The sequence below is a fragment of the Peromyscus californicus genome, unplaced genomic scaffold, assembly GCF_007827085.1.
Source record: "Peromyscus californicus insignis strain IS unplaced genomic scaffold, ASM782708v3 Scaffold_5__1_contigs__length_169319896, whole genome shotgun sequence".
Classification (NCBI taxonomy): domain Eukaryota; kingdom Metazoa; phylum Chordata; class Mammalia; order Rodentia; family Cricetidae; genus Peromyscus; species Peromyscus californicus.
The window spans coordinates 131,867,343-131,890,686 of NW_026294573.1; the positions used below are offsets into that span (position 1 = coordinate 131,867,343).

Sequence of the window (23,344 nt, forward strand, 5' to 3'; positions counted from 1 at the left end):
GCAACAAGAAATTGAGAGACAAATTCATTTCAATCCAACACACTTTATTTTTTTTCAACGTTTTTTTTTCCTTAATTTTCAGTGATCAAGTATTCATGGTGTTGTAAACCCAGGTTTATTAGTCCTTTGACAGTCAGTTTCATTAAACATAAGGAAATAAGTCATACACCCCTTTGCATTGGCATAACAGGTCTCCAAATAAATATTTGTTCTAAAAACCACACAATCAAACACTACATAATAACTCAAAGCAGCCTTTCATCACCAACATGCCTCTACAAAGTAACACAGACAGACAGACAGACAGACAGACACACACACACACACACACACACACACACACACACACACACACACACGCTACACTCTGCGGATGTCCTAACGCATTTGACACAGCTTCACGTTTCCTTATACTACAAAGTCAAAGGCTGACTTGGGCTTCATGCTTCTAGATTAACATTTGGGTTTGGGGTAGAGGTATATATCATAAGAAAAATGCCCTCTGTCACATCTTACCCTTCAGTTTCCTTTAATACACCCTTACCATTACTTCAGTTGTCAATAACATTCGCTTCATCACTTTTGACATGTATAGTAGACGACCAGTAAAAGATCACAGCATCAGACCCCAATGCTAAAACCAAAACCAAACAAATGAACGAACAGCTCACAGGGCTCGAAGCTTCCTGGAGAAGATAGAAGGTTATCTAAATAGGTTTTTATCTCTCTGAAATTACTTTCAGCATCTGTTTTTTCTTGCTAAACTAAATACCAAAAGCACTGACTTTTCCGTAGGAAAGGATTCTCCCTTACACTTGTCATGTTTACGGTGTAGAGTTCATCAACTGTGAAAATGAGAGCCAAGGGGGCTTGTTCTCTGGGAAAATGCCCAGGTTTCCAAACACACAGCACATGCAGCCCCTTGTCATTGAAACACTGAATTCAGAGAGGAACATGCAGCTATAAACACTTTAGCACCAAGGCATTTTATTTTTAATGTCGCCAAAGCCAACAGCGATAAGGTGAGCTTCTGGTCACCTTTGATCCTTCTTAAGGCTGAGTAAAAATGAAGTGCTTAAAATCAAACCTCTTCCAACAAACACAAATCTGGTTGCAATGCAGCAGGAGGACTTCGCTTCTGGCGCTACAGTACTCTACAGCTGTCAGGAAAGGTGAGACTGAAATGATAAAGTGCACCCGAGTACCAGCCTAGCCTCTCCTGCCAGCGGCCCCACCCCCACCCCCGCCCTTAGTGGAAGAGAAAGCAGAGACATGAGAAGATTAGTCACAAGTCTGGAGAACAGAATTAGCGAGGCTAGCTTCCAGGCAATTTCTGGGGTTACAGTATTCGGGGTTTCTATCTGCTACTTAGAATACTCAGCATGTACCTTTGCAGCAATAGTTATCTTCACGTTCTATGCCTCTAGGACACGCACACACGTGCACACTCGCACATACACACACAGTCATGCACCCTAGGCAAGCACTTGCTTTTGGGGCTCACGGGAGAGTTCCCACAGGGCCTTTGGGTCCCTTCACACTGTGCTGTGTCCCTTCACACTGTGCTGCTGTTCCTTGGTGCATACAGGGTTCTAAAAAACAGCCTCAAAAAGACAAAAGAAAAAAGACACTTCCTGGCTGTAAGTTCACTAAAGACTGGAATTGTGGACCAAACAAGAAATTTTGGATGGTTGGTGAAACGTAGGATTTCTGAGACCCTCGGGAGCCCTCCTCTAGAAACTTCTGCGGGCACTGGCTTCCCTGAGTGCACGGATGCATTTTAATGAGACAGTCACTTGAGGTAACAGATGGGGTCGGTGGCTTGGTGTGTATTTTCTATGTTCTTTTTAAGTCTTCATTAAGAATGTGAAAACTCATAGTTGTCTACAAGCAGAAATGTTAATCTACTCACGAGAGAAAAACATAAATAATCCCCAAAGCTCAGATGCAATCAATCAGAACTAACCTTTGTTTTCATAAAAATTCATTTCAGGAAATTCTGCTAAGGTCCCAATTAATACCTAAACCGGATGTGTTCTCAGTTAAACACAACCTATAAATAAGCATTTGAGGTAAGTTATAACAAATGATTTTTAATATCATACTTGGCTACATAAAGAAATTTACTCCAAAAAAATCTAGCTAAACATTGAGTGTGGATGGCTCCCACAGGTGTGTGCTATGCTTTTTTTTCTATTTATAAAAGGAAATGTCTCTGTTTTGAAGAATGTCTCTATTCTTCCAAAACAATACTACATCAAAAAGTGACACGTGCTAACCTGCTTTACAGTGGACAGCTGGCCTTTGTTTACACTGAACTGTATTAAATATTACAAGCGAACAATTTAGTCAGAGAGAGCCGTCTCAGCCCCTGTCGCTGCCGCTCTGCACCATCCTAAATGACTGACTTTCTGAGCCTCGGATTCAAATCTGTTAAAAACAAACAAGCATACAAAAATCTACTCCCAAGAAGGCTGGGGTACTGCTCCAGAGAGAGCCTGTACTTAGCATATGCAAGGTCCTGAGCTTGATCCAGCACCGCTGAAGAAGAACGTGTTTGCATGTTCCTAAAGAGAGAAATGCCATGGGTGTTGGATGTTGGGAAACTACTCCGCAAACAGTCACCACACCGAATGCTAATCTGTCTCCTCGCTTCCATTTCTCCCCATCCCCCACAGCGTGCAGAATGACTTTTGACCGGTTTGTTTAAGAAAAAAAAAAATTAACTCCACCTCCAAGGAACAAGACAACACACGAAGAAAAATTATTAAAATATGTTCTTCAACACCCTCCTCCCTCAGCCCTTGAGAGTTTCTAAATCAATGAGCTGGATATTATATTTGCATATTAAAGCCAAACAACACATTAATTTATAGAGCTGAAGGCAGAACAAGGTGTCCTTTTGTCAAAACAAGTAATTCAAAGCCTATGAACAGAAAGCAGCAATTAAAATCTCTGTTAGGAGCTGTGACTACAAGTAACGCAACCAGGTTACTAGAAACACAGAAGACCTCTTCCATATGTACAGCTGGGTGGTACTAACTATAAAATAGTCAACTCACTGGCTATGTAATAGTCTGACGCTGCTGCCAGAGCCTAAAACATTTGGGGAGCAATCCTGACTTGGTACCTAATCCAGAACTTCATTCCCTCCTGCCTTTCACCACTTATTCTACATTCACCAACAGCACATTGATAACACATCTGCTATTCATAGTACCAGGAACTCTAGTCACATATGGTAGTGCACATCCCATGTGAATGTCTTTGAGTTCTGGCCTCAGCATCTCAAAGGATTTCATAGAGCAGCAAATGGGATCAACACATAACTGGTACCCTGGCAGCAATTGCTGAACTGAATTTAAGGAAGAAAGGCATCAGGGCCTTTCTAATTACCCCTGGTGAATCCATCCACCTTAATACCAAACCAGGACCAATTCCACCAGAAGTCTCTTAATATAATGTCTAAATTATCACATAAAAATTAAGAAAGCACAGCCTCTCCATAACCTACATATCTTAGCATCAACACCAAAGAAAACTGTCCCTTCTAAAGGCTTAAGATCATCCACAGATGGCAAAGAGGGACGCTGAGTCCCCAAAGTACACCCTCAGCTAATCTGCACTATTTTATGAAAAGCTTTCATGTTTGTTACACTGGACAAAGTCTGGCACACAGCAGTGATAGCCTTAGCTGAGCATCACTGCCCACCTCCACGACAGCCAAGCCCAGGAGTCCAAGCAAAGTCCTTTTCACCTGGGCACTACTAGCTCTATTATGTATAGACATTATTCAGTAAAATAGTGAATGCTCCTCCACAAACTCCATGTCTCCAGAAAACCACTTGACTGGTGGCCTTGCTCCATGGGCAGGAAATCAATCCTGTACCTAGGAACATTTCCACAGTTCTACTTGAGTGACCTTCCAAGAATGTAGGTACAAAGTCTGGGTCACAGCCGGTCTGCCAGCCACCTCTCTTCCAGACGAGGAAACACTTCCCGAGTTCACCTTACATGACATGAGTTGCTCAACAGAGAGGTCTCAACGTTATGACACGTTGAGCCTTTTGGTCCCTTGCAGCCAGATCCCATGAGTTACCATCTCATGCAGGAAGACTGTCAAGAGCCCTCAATCTTGAGACCCAGACACAAAGCCTCCCAAGTAGTGCCTAAGACAAGCGATAGTGCTGTCAATGAATGCCTGTCAACGAACCCAAGATGTCTTTAGGAAGGGCAATGTCTTCTCTCAGAATCACTGCAGGAGGGATATGAGTACAGAGATCAAAGGGCACTGTGAAATGATGTTGCTAGCTCTGAGAAAGCGGGATTCAGGATGGTAGAGTCATTTGCTTTACCATGCTAACTCCTGACCTAATGGAGGACCATATTCTGTGTGAGGCTGACAAATCTCCCATCTCCTCTGCAGTGATTTTCCTATCCTATAGCTTTCCCGACTGAACTATTCATTTTCTGAAGCAGCCATGGCATTTCCTATACAGAAAAAAATCAGTAGAGAATTGCCAGTATGTTGAGGGTATAAGTGAAATCCCCAGTGAGGACTCAGTCTTACCCTGGGAATTTCTTTATCAACTACTTTGAATGTCAAGGTAGTAGTAACTCTTAGCTACTTTTAGTGGGCCCTGAGGAGGTGAATTTTTACAGCCATTTCCTCAGATAAGAAAGCCATCATTTTCTTCCTTATTAAGCATCTCAAATTACAGTTTCTAGCCAGATTGTTTAGCACACTAGTTTTAAAGCCCCTTATGAAAGAATACTGTAGTTTAAATAGTCAAGCTATCAGATGTATGATTCAGCAGCCACTTGATCTACCTTATGATGGAGTAAACAGACTAAGAGAAAAATATATCTTAGGAAATCCTGTTATCGTTCATTACAATGCAGTATACAGTTCTTTGAAGCATTTGGAATTTTTCTACCTGATTGATAGGTCTGCTATGGCTTAAGATGCTATTAACAGTGCTTTAGGGAGCATTCAGCTTCCACTCATCAAAAACACATCTGGTTTGCTCTCTGAAAGCCGAAGAAGCATGGCACACTTCTATTCTTCCAATCCAGTTGCATAGTTGAGGCAAATTCTATTGTGCTTTGAAGCAGAACTCACAGTAGGTGTTCAAATCTAAAGAACTCTGACTTGCAAATGCAAAGTCTTGGTAGAGCTCACCTTTCTCTGGAGTGTATGCTAATGATATGCGTGGTCATAGCCTTTCCCATGGCTAACCATGGACAGCAGGCTTGTGCCAAACAGGAGCGAGAGCATTAAATGAACCCAGCAGAAGTGGTAACAGATGTATCTAAGCTCCTCCCTGGAAAAAAAAGAGGGGAAAGGCTTCCAGTCTTGTTGAGGTATCCAGCCCTCAATCAGTAGTGGCTGTGTATACTGAGTTTTGTTGGTTTGAGGATTGTGTCTGTAGAGGTTTAAGAAAAGAAAGTAAGAAGGCACAGGTGTTTCTCAACTCGCCATATTCAACTCAACCAACAAAACATGTCTTCCTTTTCCAGGCTTCAGCAGGGACTTCTACAGAACAGAATTGGGACTCTCATCCTGCCCAGGGTCTGCAGAGGAACTTATTGCTTCTGAGAAAGGCCCAGGATAGGTCTGTGTAGTGCATGGGAATCCCTTCTGCAGACCAGTTTCTTCGTGGAATTCCCCCTGGGTGCTGAAGGCTGGGCATGATGTAGTCCGGGCATATTTCTCAGCTTTGTTGGGCTGACCCACTAGCTCACTCACAGTGCTCAGCGGGAATTCTCTGCACCTCCGCCTCTGCAGTTCCTCCTCTTTGTATTTGATAGAGTACCAGGCCAGGAAAATAAAAATAAAGCCAACGAATTTGAGGCCAGCCGCCAAACCGAAGTAGACAAAACGAAACGACGTCACGTTGTACTCCCAGCAAGACCCCTGCACGCCACATTCCTGCTGCCAGAGCATACAGGTGGTGTCAATCACGGCTCCAAAGTAAATTGGAGTAGGAATGTATGCTGCAGTCATGGGGAGAAAGAGAAACACAAAGGTATAGCACATCCCATAAGAGAAAACAGATCTGTCATTAACAACAAAGCTTGTCCAATGCCAAGAGAAGGATTTTTGTTTAATTGAATTTTCTTAAAGACATGTTCATCTAATTGCAATTTACTTATGAAAATAAACATCAAATACTTAGCATCTTTCGCTTTACAACTCAGGCTATCTCTGTGCTGATTAGGTTGATAAAAGTAGCTACTGCTTTCCATGGTTCCCAGGTTCTTACACTGGACACTTTTTATAGAGTTTTAACAGTGAGACCTCAGTAGAGTCGAAAGAATTGTCTATTGCCAAAAACGCCAACACAAAATCCTTTCAAACTCAAAGTTCTTGTCCCCTTTATGCCAGGTTGGAGCAGGACAGAAAGACAGGGAATGTCAAGGGGACATGGAAATGGAAAGAGGCCCTTCACCCTGGAGTCCGCCTGAAGTCTGTTGAAGCCGAGAGTCAAGAATTTTAGCACAAAGGGAGGTGGCTCCATGGGTAAAGTTCTTGATGTGTATCCTCAAGGACAGGAATTCAGATCTCTAGTACCCACATGGAAAAAATAAAAAGCTGGGCGTGGCAGCGTGTGTCTGTAACCCCAGAGCTGGCAGGAAGGTCTCTGTGAACTCAAAACCAGCCTGGTCTACATAGTAAGTTTCAGGCCAGTCAGGACTATGTAGTGAGGCCTTGTGACAATAAATACATATATAAATAATAAAGTAGAGAAACAATTGAGGAAGATGTCCAGATGTCAACCCCTGGCCTCAACAAAAGTCTTACACCCCTGCCAGCAACACACACACACACAGAAGTTCAGCACAATTAACAAAATAAACTGTAAAGATTGTCTCCATAAAGACAATATTCCTTTTTATAGAGGTATTTCAAAAAAAAAAATGTTAAGATAGCAATAAAGCATGCAAAAGCCCGCATGGTAAGAACCTTTCTCAGCTGTACACATGTTTTTGTTAGTTTGTCTGAGAATATCACAGACAAGATCTCAATGACCTTGTTTATAGTCAAAACCCATCTTAACTCCATGGTGATCCAGTCTAATGAGGGGTTTCAACACAACCCTGTGACTTACAGTTTTGTCTTATCAGCCTACAGTCCCATCCAATTCACTTCAAAACCCACCCTCTGATCTCATTTACCGAAAAAAAAAACATTTTTTAAAAAAGTTTCTTAGAAGCTCTTTAAACAGAGTAAGTTCAGAAGCCACCAAAATTGGATATATGGCTACTGGTAAGACACTGGTTTGCAACACTCTCCTGAGAAGCGCAGGACCACCCGCGGGTACATACTGTCTTTGTCCTAAGTGCCTCCCACTAGCATGGGCGCGTGTATGCTCAAGTATGATCGAGTGTCTACTTAGTAAACTCTACTGAACTTCCTACTGTCTCACCCTGACATGCTTCTCTGTAGCTCAGTGGAGAACCCCACCTCTCCTGAGTGGGGGTCCCTGACGGAGCAAGCTTGGCAGGCTGCTAAAGGATAGGGTCGCACCTTCCACTCAGACCCGCTGCAGCCGGCAAGCCCCACTTCAAACGGTAACTTCACAAAAATATTTGGTGTATGGAGAGAACTGTGGCCTACAATCCATCTTTGAAGCTCCTCAAAGATCTAGGAGGAATAGAAGCTCTGTTGTCTGGGCTGTGTGTAACAGGCACCTCTTTCAATTCCACAAGAAGGCAAGCTTAACTAGATAGAATTCCACCACACCCTTTGCCAAAAAATGTGCCCCCACTCTAACTCACCCATCTGGCTAATGCCATTTCTCCTTTCAATTCCTGGACCACATGGACAGCACTCTGCTGCCACTATGTCTTGTGTAGACCTCCACTTTATCAACTACCAAAGAGCATTTACTTAAAGCCTCTGCCATTCGACACCCCATAAATCCCTTGATACAGAGCCTGTTCCTTTTTGTGCTTGGCATCCTAAGAACTTGTGTGACAGTCCATGACTGCTCAGTGCATAGAGGTAAGACCTGGATAGGTTGAAGCAGGGAAGGAAGAAGGAAAGAAGAGAAAGCAGGATGAAATGGAAAAGGATATCTAGGGCTGGGTGGTGGTGCACGCCTTTAGTCCCAGCACTCAGGAGGCAGAGGCAGGTGGATCTCTGCGAGCCCACAGCCAGCCTGGTGGTCTACAGAGGTCTTCTAGGGCAAGGGCTACACAGAGAAACCCTGTAGGAAGAAAGGAAGGAAGGGAGGGAGGGAGGGAGGGAGGGAGGGAGGGAGGGAGGGAGGAAGGAAAGAAAAGAAAAGACAAGAAAAGAAAAGAGAAGAAAAGAAAAGAAAAAAGAAAAGAAAAGAAAAGGGACACCTAACAGCTCATGAGTCTGTGAATGGGACATTTTAAAGTCATTTCTACTTATTGAAAATGAGGTCTAAGGGCTGGAGAGATCGACTGCTCAGCAATTAAGAGAGTTGACTGATTTTCCAGAGTTAGAGGTTGGTTCCCAGTACCCACATAGGTAGCTCACAACCACCCTCACTCCAACTCGGGGTATCCAATGACTCTGGCCTCCTGTGTCTGGCATCTGTACTCCCATGCACACACCTACACAGACACACATAAAGGCACATAGTTAAAAATAATAAAATAAATCTTTAAAATGAAGCCTACTGGTAAGATTAAATGGTAACTTTCTTAAGAGGACTAAGGAGTGTTTGGCTTTGAAATTTGGAGAAAATCAAATTTGGGTGGTTAGCTTAACTACACTTCTGCACACCCAATATAAATGAAGACAGAATTGAGCTGGGTAACAAGTGCCAGGTGGTGTGCTTTCCTGGCTTATTAATGGTTCTGCAGGTGACTCTCCTTTACCCCAAATTCATGTCAAATAACCCAACTCCTGTCAGAGAGGAGCAGAGCCAAAATAAGGATGTTTTTTCTCTTTTTCAACTCAATCATCACTTTGATTGACAAATTTCTGTCTTTGAAAATATCCTTTTTAACCAGGCATGTGGTGCACAACTGTAATCTCAACATTTGGGAGGAGGAGGAGGAGGTTGGAAATCACCGTGAGTATGAAGTGTACGTAGGAAATTCCAGGCCACCTAGGGCTATACACATAGCAAGACCCAGACAAAAAGAGATAAATAAATGCAAAACCCCGAAATAACAACAAAAGCAGCACTTTTTAGCTTAGGGCAAAAAGCACGAGGCATAATTCTTAACAATGTGCAATTGTATTGAATCCTCTGTAACCAACATATTTTAACAGCAGAAGTTTCAAAAACCTTCAAAGTCCTATTAGCACCAAACTGCAAACCACACCAGGGGACTTTTTCTGCTGCAGGTTATTGGACTCGGCTTTGGCCTTAAGGCCATCAACCCTGACTCACTGCACACAGAATTCCAGGGAGTGTGAATGCTTCAAAGGAGAGCAAGGTGCCATTTGAAGATATTTCACCTTTCAAAACGGAAATGCGAATTAAAAACAAACCAGTTTTTTTTCCCCTTGTCCCATGAACAATGGTACTGATTAGTCCAGGGAAACACCAGCTGAAGAAAATGACAGACTCCACTTAAGGGGAACTAAGCTTGAGGAAGAAGTCAACTGATTGTCAAACAGATGAGGCAGGGCAGCTTCCAGGTCCATTTCCCACTTAGGGTCCCAAGACTTCAAGGAGTGATGCGTTACCTTCCTGCTCTGTTCACACTGACACCCACAAGGCTTTCCTTGTTGGGGTGTGAAGCCTCTCTGTACTTTTGTGACCGTTCTTTTTTGCTTTTTAAGATATTTTCCTCAGAAAACTCTACAGGTGTACACTTCAACCAACCCAATAAAATTACCCTAAAGCAGTAAGAAACGGAAAGGGTCACAAGTAATATACACCCTGGTTTCTTTCACATTGGTGTCAAAAGGCATCAAGAGACCAAAAAGCCAGGTAACAAAGTCATTACAAATTTCTTGATTTCTTATTTCTTACTGTATAAAACTCTAGGGGAGTTTTGTACTAGTTTGTATTCAGAGTCAAAAAGAAACTAACCTAAAATCCATTTTCTATTGTTTTATGCAATGACCTTGTCAACTTCTAGTTCAAATCAAATAATGAGGAAGTGTAAGCGTCCTCTCAACCGCAAACCTGTCTAATTCTACCCACAATGACACCAAGTGACTCAGTTTGCATTTTTAAAGGACCGTAGCATTTGCCTACTGCAAAGAGGAATTAAGGGAACAATTGGGAATTTGGGGGACATACCAAGTGTTCGCAACAAAACAAACTGCATTCCCAGTGCGAAGGGCCTTTCTTCATCTTCCACAGACCTAGAGGAAGGAGAAGGAAACAGTGGTTTTTAAAACAGTGGCTCCAAGAAAATGCCAGTAAAATCGAGCCTGCCTTAGGCAGAGCCATATACTAGGATGTTTTCTCAAAATATTTAATCCACTAGAATGTAGTAACAGTCACCAACCGAGACTCCCTGAGTAAATCACAGATGAGACATGTCTCCACCAGAGGCTGATTAATTCTGTTTCTGTGTGAATAATGGAGAAGGAGCAAGGCTCTTGGCTGAAGAGATAGGGGCTCCTCTAAATGAGCACCCCAAATCCCTTCTACTAAGAAAAAATTGTAAACATTTATCCTAACCATTGTAGTCTCTTATTCTCTTTCTCTGCCTGTCTCAATGTTCCAGAATTGAAGGTGTATCCAATGAAAATCATTTTCATAATTCTTACAAGATGGGGGGCGGTGTATGTCCTAGCTAATTTATATCAGCTTGATACAAGCTAGAATCTCAAAGGAGGGAACCTCAATTAAGAAAATGCTTCCATAAGATCTGGCTGTAGGGCATTTTCTTAATTAATGGTTGATACGAGAGGGCCCAGCCCATTGTGGATGGTGCCATCCCTGGGCTGGTGGTCCTGGGTGAGGAAACCATGATGAACAAGCCAGTAAGCAGCACCCCTCCATGGCCTCTGCATCAGCTCCTGCCTCCAGGTTCTTGCCCTGTTTGAGTTCCTGTCCTGACTTCCTCCAATGATGGGGTATAATGTAGAAGTGTAAGCCAAATAAAGCCTTTCCTCCCCAACTTGTTTTTGGTCATGGCATTCCATCACTGCAATAGAAATCCCAACTAAGACAAAGTAAAAGCAGAAATTACAGGCATACTCTCATGCACATACACATGTACACACACATAAATGAAGAGCCAGAGAAATAAGCTTATTCAAGCCATATTCCCCCTCACCTAAAATTGATGTTCTAAATAATTCTCATGTAAGAGGAAGATTGGAACCTATTGATTTTGCAATTAGCAGAGATTAAAAGACCCTTCTTCAGAGATTTGCTGTTAGAGGCCAACTCATAAATTGCCATGCTTGAACACTTCGGAACATTTGTAAAGTGAGGCAGCCCTTATATAATCTACTTAACACTTTTTATAGAATTACAGTGGAAAAGAGTGAGATGCTTCAGATAAATCAATTTACTAACGGGCCACACAGTTTCCACATGATGGAGTACTTTATGCTTTTTATCTCATCCACAGAGGATCTAGGTGTGGGATAGGAAATACTTCCAGGCCCAGGGCCCTTACTGTCTTTTCCTCATATTCCAATTGTTTCATAGCAGTTTGCCAGCTCTGCATACATGGTTACTCCATCAGCATCTCCTGATCATGAATAAGCCTGTAGGCCTTCTATGCCCTGTTTTCTATCCATTCAGGAAATGTCTCTCTCAGCGTCCAACGAGAAAGAAACCAGAGTGTGTGAGGGGTACAGGCTACTCACTCTCAGTGAGCACGGTACTTCTGGCCAGGTAGCCAGCATTATGACCTTGGAAAAACCAGGAAGAAGAGCAAGAACTGACTCTCTTCCTCCTGTGTCATTGAGCCACATCCCTGCTCCCCTCTAGCCCACAGGGTCACTCTTCCGGCTTTACCACAGTAACCCCCCCTACCTCTGCCCACCACAGCCTATAACAAATAGATCTGAATGTACAGAACCAAAGTAGCTTCTATGTCCTCTCCTAGAGGGGGAAAAAAAAAACAGATCTGCAATACAGCAATGAAATCGCAGCCTGACTGGCAGCTCACATTTCCAAGTCTATCCTGTCCTTGATTCAGCTCCAGGACTTTATACAATAGGAAAATTAATGAACTCAGCATTTTGAAATGCAAACCCAGCATAATCCCTCATTGATCCCAGAGGTGCAGTATTAACCATTCTTGAGGCTGGAGGTGATACCCTTTGCAATATTCACGATCTAGCCACTTTGCCAAACTATTTCCACCCACCTCGAGGGTCTGGCTTCTTGGAGCCAACCCAGAGATGGCCTTCAACTCATGATGTCTAACCTCATAGCACAAAGACTTCAGACACTAAAAGCACTGGAAAGAAAGCTTGGTAAATAATAGAAATAGAGCCCAGCTGAAAAAAAAAAGAAACTTCTAGAACATGGTTCAGCCATCTTTTTCTCTCTGGTTTAAAGCTCTCCCTTAAACCGGCAGGAAATGTGGGGCGCCCTCCTGCGAGCTACTCTTACTATCCCCCAGTTTGCTTCGCTTCACTCATCCTACGGTGCGCTCCGCAGCATCTGCTGGGTGCTGTCCTTACCTGAGTGTTACTATAATGGCGGACGGCTGGGCACAGGCTGTGATGAAGGTAACTATGAAAAGGAAAACCAAGAAGGGGATGAGGGTATTGCAGGTGCGTTTGCACTTCCCAGACACAGCGTAGCCGTTCTCGTTGAGATAGGTTTTCACAATGACCACGCGGAGCTGGCTGCGCTGACCCACCGTGGGCGGGGTGATCACTTGTCGGCTCTGGACGCAGGCGCACTCTGTGTAATTCCGAACCTGAGTAGCAAACGAAGATTAATGGTGTGCCCATCAAAAATAAAACGTGGAGGCGGAACGCTGACAAAGTCAAAGTGTTAAAAAAATAACTGTAAGATTTTTAAATGCACAATATTGTACACAAAACACTTGGTTTCTTAACAGCAATAAAGGGTCAAAGTTTGCCTTAATGATATCAAAACCTGCTGGTCAGACGGTTTAAACCTAAACTTCTCCAAGCTTTAAACACTGAATTCTGTGACATTTACATGCCATGTGCTCATTTGGGGTCATAAATACACATGGCTTTGATCACTGTTGAACTTGTAGACTTTCCAGTTAGGGAAGCCCCTAAAACAGGAGCCAGTTTGATTTTTATTTGTGCTCACCAGAGTGCCTAGCATAAGTGTGAGCACACAATGAAACCTAAAATAAACATGGGTTAAACTCCTAACACAAGTGTGATTGCTTCAAACATGCCAAGTGATGTGGCCTCGGAATGATGGCTTCAGCACCAATGACAATGAACTTGCCTTTGGCTATTCCAGTATAAACACTCTCAGTCCCTTCAACAGGCTAGTGACCTCCACGAGTACGAATGGAGAATTCATCACTCCAGTCTGTACAGTAGCCTCGGCTCTGTAGTGCTCTGGACTCTGACGGACTCCAGCTGTCTAAAAACCCCTGCTATGCCCAACATCACTTGTTCCTTTTCCCCCCCACACATATCCATGAGTCCCTGTTGATGTATGATATGCCATTAGAGGGCACTGAAGACAGAGGAGCAAAGGAGACTAAATCTTCTCCAGTAACTTTTCCAAGTTCTTCTGAACACAGACACAATGATGAAAATGGAACTCTTGGTGATGAGTACTCAGTACGAAACAAGCAAACAAATATTAACGTGCTCAATTATTTCTTTGCCTAGTATCTTACTTTTGACTAAATGAAAATTAGCTGAACTAGTTCTCATGGTGACTGCTGAAAACAGTAGTAAGAACAGGTTGCCAGGGGTTTGGCCATTTAAGCAGGAAGGACTTCCCATTAAACACCACAGGGATCACTGCCAAGAAACAATCTCAGGAGCTCAATAGTGTCACACTCCAGAGCCCAATAACAATGTTATGTGCAACAGTCATTTCCAATTTATCCTCTGGTTCCAAACTCAGAAAACAAAAGTGGTACCCCCAAACTCCAGGCCAATGGTATAGTCTCTGAAATCTGCACAGAATGGGCAAATGCATTTTAATCTTTAAATTAGGGCAATCGCCGCCAATCCGTTCTCATGCCAACAGCCAAATTGGGCTCAGTAAAGAATAGAGTAGAATATAAAAACCTTCTCCCACAGTATTAAAACCCATTTATAATTCTCAGGGAAGAGAATTCTCAAAATAGACTATTCTTCAGCTGACAGAAATATCTTTACTCTGCAAGTTAAGGGGGTGGAGGGGGAGTGAACTGACATATAGTCTTATGAAAAATGGGTATCACCCATCTTCACAGACACCAGTTAGAGGACCAGCCCCCACAGTCTCTAGTCTCTTTTTTCAGCACCAACTCTAGTCACCTTGACCTTCAAATCTGTTACAAAGACCCTGTCAGAGGACCAAATGGGAAGCCCGGAATCCAACCTTATCAAGTTTCCCTGAGTTGGCACGGAATGTCAAGTAGGAATCAGCTGATGAGGACCAGAACTGTACACCCAGATTCTCCCAACACCCCTGACAACAGTGACAGCCCTGCACAATTTGCCTCTTATGAGGTGTTTTTCAGAGTCACTTCAAAGGCTCTTTGGAGTCTCATGAACAAGGGAACCTGAAGTCATCATGGGTGCATGTGAGTCCCATCACATCCTTGTCTCATGGTGTTGAATTAATTAGAAGAGAGACTTCTGGAGTATACTCACCCCGGTGCTAAGATTGCCACTATTGACACAGCCAGCCAGGCACGGGTTGAAGTATGTGATTCCATCTGATCCGCAGACTGGCTCATATTCATGTATTTTACAACCGCAATTAACATTGCAGCTTCCTGTCAGATTCCTATGGGGCATGGTGAGAGAAGGCCTGAGAGAGAGAGAGAGAGAGAGAGAGAGAGAGAGAGAGAGAGAGAGAGAGAGAGAGAGAATGAAAAAATCAAGCAAGGCTGAGAATGAAACTAAAAAGAATATTCTTGGTAGCCAGTGAATTTACTTTAGAGACAATATTCCCATGAATGGAACTTATGGTACCATGAAGTAGTCGCCCTCTACAGCAATTTCATTTCCATAAACTTGCAACAAAATGTAAAGAAAATATTTCTGTCTTCATTAGAATAGATGAAATTGATTTAAAATCAAACTATCTGCCTGCCTCAATCTCACTGTCCACTTTGATTCAACAGACTGACCTTATGTCTGAGTTAGTGATTTCGACCCTCATAGAACTCCTCACTGGGAAACACTTGGTTCTGTGTCTTAACAAATAGGAGTCATGATTTATTTCATTTTATTTTATTTTGGACCTGCTGGGGATTAAACCCAACAATTCAGGCATACAAAGCCTGAACTCTAGCACTGAGCTACATACCCACCTTAGTTTACTTATATATATAAAATACGTATACAAATTTGTGAGGTATATGTGCTATTTCAATACACATATACATTACATAATGATCCAGTCAGATTAATTGTCATATCTTTCATCTCAAAATTGATTGAGTTTTTGAACTATAAAATAGAGAAAATATGTTTCATTACTGATTCTTTAAAATCATTGTGAGCACATAGACATGAAATCCATCCACTAGCCACAGTTACCAGTGTAAGTTTCGTTTATCAAAGACTTGACTTGTTCTAGAATAATTTACCAAAGGAATACAATAATTATAGAAAACCAAGAGGAAATGATTTGCAAAGGTGACTGGTTAAGAACCCTGTCACTAGTTTGACAGAAATAACCAAAGAAGAAAGATTAAGCAGAAATCACTAGAAATGCCCAGATGCAACTCACAGTCAAACATGATGGGCATGTTTCCCCATGAAGTCACTGTGCTGGATACAAAGAAATATGCACTATGAAAGTTCAAGAAAAATACATTCAAGGAAAATCCATTCAAACCATAAGGATAAAGGGAGAAATACAACATATAAAGGCACAAAGGTGGAGAGAGGGTGTAAAATGGCAGTGAAAGAGCGGCAGGCAGGTTCCGGGGGGCACAGAAGAACAAGATTGACTCTAAAAAGTTCAAAAGCAAGGCAGTATTACTTGACACGTTGTAACCATTCTCATGCAGTAGTGGTAAAATACTGTTCCTAAAGCTAACTAGGTCAGCAAGAGCAGATGTTTCATGCATCTGTCCCTTTATCCATTGTCCATCCATTCAACAAATATTTGGGAATGTCTGGTATGTGTCAGGACTTATCTTCAGTGAATATGTTAGTATAACTTATCTAGTAGCACAGCCCACCCACCCAAATGCATTGCTCTACACGCTTAGCATGTATATTCTTTATTCTATGGCTTCTCATGCTGTGATAATTCAAATTGGATGAAGAACCAAATTCAAACCAATACTACAGTTGTATCAAAAAAGCTCCCTGACAAAGCAAAAGTCAAATAAATTCTGTCCTCCCATCTTGACACTCCACAGAAGAAATTTAGCTCAAGACATAATCATTATATTTATAAACTCTTAGTCTCAAGACATTTTAATATTTGAAAATACCCCAAAGTAATTCTAAATGAGTGATTCATAACAGGGACAATCTTGTTCTCCCACCCAGGGGACATTTGGCAATGTTGGGAGACAGTTTTGCTTGTCCTAACTAAGGGGTGCTGTGGACATCTGTTAGTGTTATACAAGGACACCTCCAAACACAGTACAATGCTCCAGATAGCTTCCCCCATCCACAAAAAGGACAACCTAGCCCAAATGTCAATGGCACTGCAGACAAGACTTCAGACCAATAAGCACATTCTGCAGATGATGAAGTGAGGCTTTAGAAACCCAGTGCCATGTTACCTACATTCAGTGGAAGTATGCAGGACAGTGTAGATTCACCTCACCAACACTTCAAGAACTAAACTGCAAGCCACGACAAGATAGAAGAGCTTTTCCAATCTGTGTGCTTAGTCTAAAACTGACAGACGTCCATACCAGACCAACAGCTGCTATTGCTGCTGGTTAGCAGTTGCTTGGCATTTTCCTCCTGACAGTCTGCTCTGCCTTCATGTGTAACAGCCACACCTTACAAAGGCCTGTCAAAAGCCCAGCAGTGGTGGTGCACACCTTTAGTCCCAGAACTTTGGAGGCAGAGGCAGGTGGATCTCTGTGAGTTTAAGGCCTCCTGGTCTACAAAGCAAGTTCCAGGACAGCCAAGGCTGCATAGAGAAACCCTGTCTTGAAAAACAAAATAAAAAACAACAACAACAAAGGTGAACAAAGTCTGTCACTTAAGAGAATGTCCACTCAGGAGGAATAGCCTTAAGCCAACATCAGCATATGCTTTAAACATATAGACAAGACCTTTCCTCTCAGACCTGTCTTGTTGGTTATGTCTGTTTTTATCCTGGTCTCTATTTCAGAGAAATAATACAATAGTATAAGCTCTAAGAAAATATTGAATTTAGGGGCCTGGAGGTGGCTCAGAAGTTAAGAGCACTTGCTGCTCTTCCAAAGGACCCAAGTTAAGTTCTCAGGACCCACACCAGGCAGCTAACAACCACCTCTAACTCTTACCAAGTAATAAGATGCCTTCTTGTTGTAGAATATTATTTTAAGGTGTATTACTTTTGTTTATGTTGCATTTGTTTGACTCCGTGAAGCTGTATTATTGTGCCTGTCTAAAACACCTGATGGTCTAATAAAGAACTGAACGGCCAATAGCAAGGCAGGAGAAAGGATAGGCAGGGCTGGCAGGCAGAGAGAATAAATAGAGGGAGAAATCCAGGAGGAGAGAAAGAAGGAGCCAGAGAAGGAGGAGGACTCCAGGGTCCAGCCACCCAGCTATGCAGCAAGCTATGGAGTAAGAAACAAAGAAAGATGTACAGGAATAGAAAAGGAAAAGCCCAGAGGCAAAAGATAAGTGGGATAATTTAAAGTTAAGAAAAGCTGGCAAGAAACTAAGCCAAGCTAAGGCCGGGCATTCATAATTAAGAATAAGCCTCTATATGTGATTTATTTGGAAGCTGGGTGTGGGCCCCCCTAAAAGTGCCAGAACAACCAACAACAAATTGGCGTACCAATTTGGGGCTTGAATATCCATCTAGAGTCTGAGAAAGCTGAACAATAACAAAATAAAAAGAGTATAGGGCCCCTTGAAAAAGTAAAAACAAACAACACCACCTTCTGGCCTCTGTAGACACACCATATATGTGACATGTACTCACATAGACACACACACACATACACATAAGTGAAAATAAATCTTTTGAATGCTAGCACCCAGGAGACAGAGGTGGTGAGTTCAACACCAACCTGGTCTACATAACAATTTCCAGGCCAACTAGGACAACATAGTGAAATCATGTCTCAAATAACAACAGCAATAATAGTAACAACAATAACAAAAATACTTTTAAAAAGAAAATAAATTAAGACAACAAATAGAATTGTCATGAAAAGAAGCAGGTATTCATGAAAGAGTCATTAAGAGGAAAGGTCGCCATGGAATGAAAGAGAAGGGAGCCAACAGGGCTCAAGCCTCTGCACTGGGCTGATTTGCAAAGAATCTTTGTTTTTTCTTACTGAAAATAGACATTTTTTTCTCACATACATAATCCTGATTTTGGATTCTCTACCCCTCCAAGTTCCTCCCCACCTCCCCTCCCATCTGGATCCACCCTCTTTCTGTCTCTCATTAGAAAATAAACAGGCTTCTAAAGGAGAATTATAAAATGAAATGAAACAAAACAAAAATCTAACACATCCGAATGGGACGAAACAAATAAGCAGAAGGAAAAGAGCCTGAGAAAAGGTGCAAGAAACACACCCACTTGCTGTGGGATGGTCTGTATGTCAAGTGTGTTGCTGATTGGTCAATAAATAAATCACTGATTGGCCAGTGGCTAGGCAGGAAGTGTAGGTGGGACAAGGAGGAGAATAAAGCTGGGAAGTGGAAAGCTGAGTCAGAGAGACACTGCCAGCCGCCGCCATGACAAACAGAATGTGAAGATGCCTGTAAGCCACGAGCCACGTGGCAAGGTATAGATTAATGGAAATGGATTAATTTAAGCTGTAAGAACAGTTAGCAAGAAGCCTGCCACGGCCATACAGTTTGTAACCAATATAAGTCTCTGTGTTTACTTGGTTGGGTCTGAGGGGCTGTGGGGCTGGCAGGTGAGAGAGATTTGTCCTGACTGTGGGCAAGGCAGGAAAACTTTAGCTACACCCACTTGTTCACATGTTTAGGAGTCCCACAAAAACACTAAACTGGAAGCCATAGTATATACCCAAAGGGCCTGTATGGTGGAGAGAGAGAGAGACAGAGACAGAGACAGACAGAGACAGAGAGAGATGAAATAAAAATAAAAAAGAATCATTTGTAAGAAGAATGTCTTGCTTGATTGTCAGTAACTCATCAGAACATGGACTGTTACTCTCACACAAGGCGCCATTCTGCTTCTCTTCTAAGATGAGATCAAACGGGGCGTGTTCAGCAAGGTATGGCTGGATCCCACACTGTGTTCTCAAAAGTGCATGGACTAATCTCAAAGCACTAAGAAATCCCTCACTTGTCAGGAGTGAAGCCATAACGGGAATAGAAGACGCACAAGGACCACTTAGGGTCCATTGCACTTATTGGCACAAAGGGACCAGGTACCATCTTTCTTGCCTTCTCAGGCAAGACAGCCTTCTAAATGAGATGCTCCTGTTAACTCATGGGTCAATGGAGGAGGACCTTTTGTTGTCTTTGAGATTGAGTCTCATGTAGCCCAGGTCTTGACCTCACCATGTAGCTGAGGATGACACCCTGAACTCCTGATCCTCCTGTATCCACCTCCCAAGAACTGAATAGTAGGTGAATGGTCCCTGTGCCCAGTGAGTCAATGTAAACTAACTTCAAGTGAGGCACAGGACATTAATATCAAATATTTTACAACTCCAAACTGCTAGCATGAGCTAGAAAAGTGGAAGGGGTCTCCAAGATTATCTAGCAATGTTGCTAGCTTTAAATACTAGGAAACTATGTGAGATATAATGATCTACCCTGAAATACAAAGATTGTCCTTAGGAAAAGCAGCCCTAGAGAGTCAACAACAAAATAAACATAAATAAAATAAAAATAACCACAGTGGCTAATCTTTATCAATCAATGGCTAAGGAACAATCGTTTATTTAAAGTTATATATAACAACAAAGCATATTGTTGTGTAACATGAATTAAAAGCAAATCTCTGCCATAGGGTCATTACAGGTGGATGTGTAAGAACAGTTAGATTCAATAAGGCCATTACAGGTGTGTGTGTAAGAATGCTGTTAGACTCAATAGGGCCATTACAGGTGGGTGTGTAAGAATGCTGTTAGACTCAACAGAGCACACACACACCAGCACTCTATCTCATCAGCACTACCTCAAGATCTGAAGACCACTAGGCCTTCCTTATCTAATAGGCACCTCACAGTCTATAATTCAAAGAGGAGATCCTAAAGCTTCTTTTGCCTTAGGTTTATCCCCATTAAAATATAAAATTAGGAATCTAAGTATATTGTATTCAAATCACATGAATTAAAGGAGTATGATTAGCACAGTAAAAAAGTAAGGAAAATGTTCTCTCTGTCTCTGTCTTCTTCTCCTGTCTCTGTCTCTTTCTGTTTCTGTCTCTCTCTGTCTCCCTGTCTCTCTGTCTCAGTCTCTCTCTTCCCCGCCTCTCTGTCTCTCTGTCTCTTTCTCTCTGTCTTTCTCTGTGTCTCTTAACTGCCTCATCTCTTTGATTTGTCTTAGTCCTCTAGAAAACTTCAGTCAGAATATTTCCTTCAGTTCCACTTAATTTTTTTGGCTTCATAATAAAATCCATTTGGGGTTATTAAAGCTATACAACTGCTAAATGAAAATTCTCGTCTGTCATCTCATCATTTAAAATCAACATTAGCAGAGTTCTGCTTTTCTCCATGTACTTTCAGTAAAAGATCTATATAAGTCATAAAAGTTATAAAAGATTGTAGCTGGAGTTTTCCTGTGTCCTGTCCTGCCAGCAGTTGGGACAAATCTCTCCCACTATCATCCCCCAAGTAAACACACTAAGACTTACATTACTTATAAACTGTATGTCCGTGGCAGGCTTCTTGCTATCTGTTCTTATATCTTAAATTAACCCATTTCCATAAATCTATACCTTGCCACATGACTTGTAGCTTACTGGTGTCTTACATCATGCTTCTCCTCATGGTGGCTGGCTGCATCTCTCTGACTCACCTTCCTGTTCCCCCAATTCTCCTCACTGTTAGTCCTGCCTAAACTTCCTGCCTGACTACTGGCCAATCAGTGTTTTATTTATCAATCAATCATAGCAATACATTCACAGCATAGAGAACATCCCACAGCAAAAGATCTGTGTATGTTACTCATTTGTTATTGATAAGACTTGTACTTACTATTGCTTTTTACACAAGAAAAACAAAAGTCTGAGAAGGTAACACAGACAGTAGGAGCTAGGAATGGATTTCAGTCCAGTTTTATCTCCACTGTGTCCCCTACACCTCCATACTAGCAGGTCCGCTCTGTGTAACTTCCATGGGTGTGCTTCTTTGAGCATGAGTCTACTTCCTAAAGAAAGATCTAATACAGCTTCCAATGGCTCTCAGCTTCCAGAAATTCTAGTACTAAAATTAGAAAGATCCGCACTTAATTACAGCTTCAAATTCACAAACACTGTGAACTTTGGATGTTGTAGCTGCTAAACCGAGATTGAAATATCCCTGTTACATGGCTGTCCTGTCCAATAGTTACTGCCACAAACAGAAACCTGCCCTTTTTGGACACTTGGTGGCTCAAGAAACCACCACTGGAAAGAGTTTCAGCCAGTCACTAAGGTCACAAGATCAGAAGAAGACTTGAAGATGATGTAATAGGTTTGACTGCAAGCTCAAAGAGATGACACCTGAGAGATGAAAGATAATAAAGCTGGAGCCACTGAGTAATGTCTCAAAAGACAGTACTGGTTGGAAATGTAGCTCACCATCAGATTTAAATCAACTTTTAGAAATTGTTTGAAGGTAGAGTAGGGGAAGGTGGTCAGTCTCACTATGCAATGGGTTTATCTAAAGTCTTAAGCCATGATTCTCATAATAAATGCCAACTCTTTGGACCATAGGATGAATAAGACATACCTATAAAGAATACACATCACTAGCCACAGTGGGCAAGCCAAACACGTCACTTAATTAATCTGCAGGGAACGTGATCTTGAACTGGGAATAGATCAGGATATCAGCTAAAGTTCCTGGGATCTTTCATAGGGAAAGCACATCAACTTCTTAAATCTGAAGTTCCTTTTACATTTTCCTTTTACTTTATTATGGTTAGAACACTTTAATGTTAGATCTAACCCCTGGACTTGAGGGGCACTGGTTATTGGACATATTAAAAGGATGTTTGAGGGGCGCTGGTTATCGGACATACTAAATGGATGGTCTACTGGACCAGACCCTCAGCGCATCACTTAAAATTTTAAGTGTCCTCTCCTTTATCTCTTTACTTACTTTATGGAATAAAACTTACAATGTGGGCGGGGCACAATGGCACACCCCTTTAATCCTAGCACTGGGCAGGCAGAGGTGAGCGGATCTCCGTGAGTTCAGGGTCAGCCTGGTCTCCATAGCATGTTCCAGACAAGCCAGGGCTACACAAAGAGACTCCATCTTTAAAAGAGAACGATGTGCCATGGGAGGCCCTTTCTGAACAGAAACAGAGGAGGAGTGAATTGAGGGAAGGGCAGAGGGGAGGGGGGAGGGAATAGGAAGAGAGGAGGGAGGGAGACTGTGGTCTGGGATATAAAATAAATAAATAACATTTTTAAAAAAGAGAAAGATGTGTAAGTCTAAATAACAGATAAAAAGCTAAAGTTACTAAGGTAGCCAGCCACATACCATTGAGTGGGTTGTACACGGAGGAAGAAAACCACTGAAGTCAATAAGGCTCTCACTTTCCCTACACTCACTTGGTAAGCAGCATGCCAGAGAGGCCCTGTCACTCAAAACTGTGCACACTCATCCATTCTCGGAGTATCTTCCCAGAAACAGCTGGAAAGCGCCGAAAATTCTCCATGAAAACTGTGGGTCTCTTTCGCTAATTCACAAATGTCACTGAAATAATTATGCAAAATGCTTGTATACCTGAGTCCCTCTCCAATGCCCAAAGCTCCTGAATAGGACAACCATTCTTGAATGATCACAGTCAGATGAGGGGTACCAAAAACCATGGATTGAGAAAACTAAAATGTGTATTTATATGGAGTTCTTGCTAGATTCAGCAACACGGAGTAGCATTCCTGCACACAGGCAGAGACCTGGTGTCCACTTGCCTTCCAGAAAAGTAAATGGACTTGCT

General features: G+C 42.2%; 1 protein-coding gene across 5 annotated transcripts in view; it reads right to left on the reverse strand.

Moving 5' to 3' along the window:
* The window catches only part of Slco5a1 (solute carrier organic anion transporter family member 5A1), a 168,918-nt gene that overhangs the window by 20,220 nt on the left and 125,354 nt on the right, over positions 1–23,344 (reverse strand). For 3 of the 5 annotated variants that reach the window (XM_052718373.1, XM_052718372.1, XM_052718374.1), the window contains 4 exons: positions 14,720–14,879; positions 12,593–12,834; positions 10,239–10,303; positions 28–5,997 (listed from right to left, as the gene is read on the reverse strand). In XM_052718373.1, coding sequence (XP_052574333.1) covers positions 5,537–5,997; positions 10,239–10,303; positions 12,593–12,834; positions 14,720–14,879 — 928 coding nt within the window. In that variant the 3' untranslated portion in view covers positions 28–5,536. Of the gene's footprint in view, positions 1–27; positions 5,998–10,238; positions 10,304–12,592; positions 12,835–14,719; positions 14,880–23,344 lie in introns of those variants that run through there. The other 2 variants (XM_052718376.1, XM_052718375.1) reach the window with 1 other exon arrangement.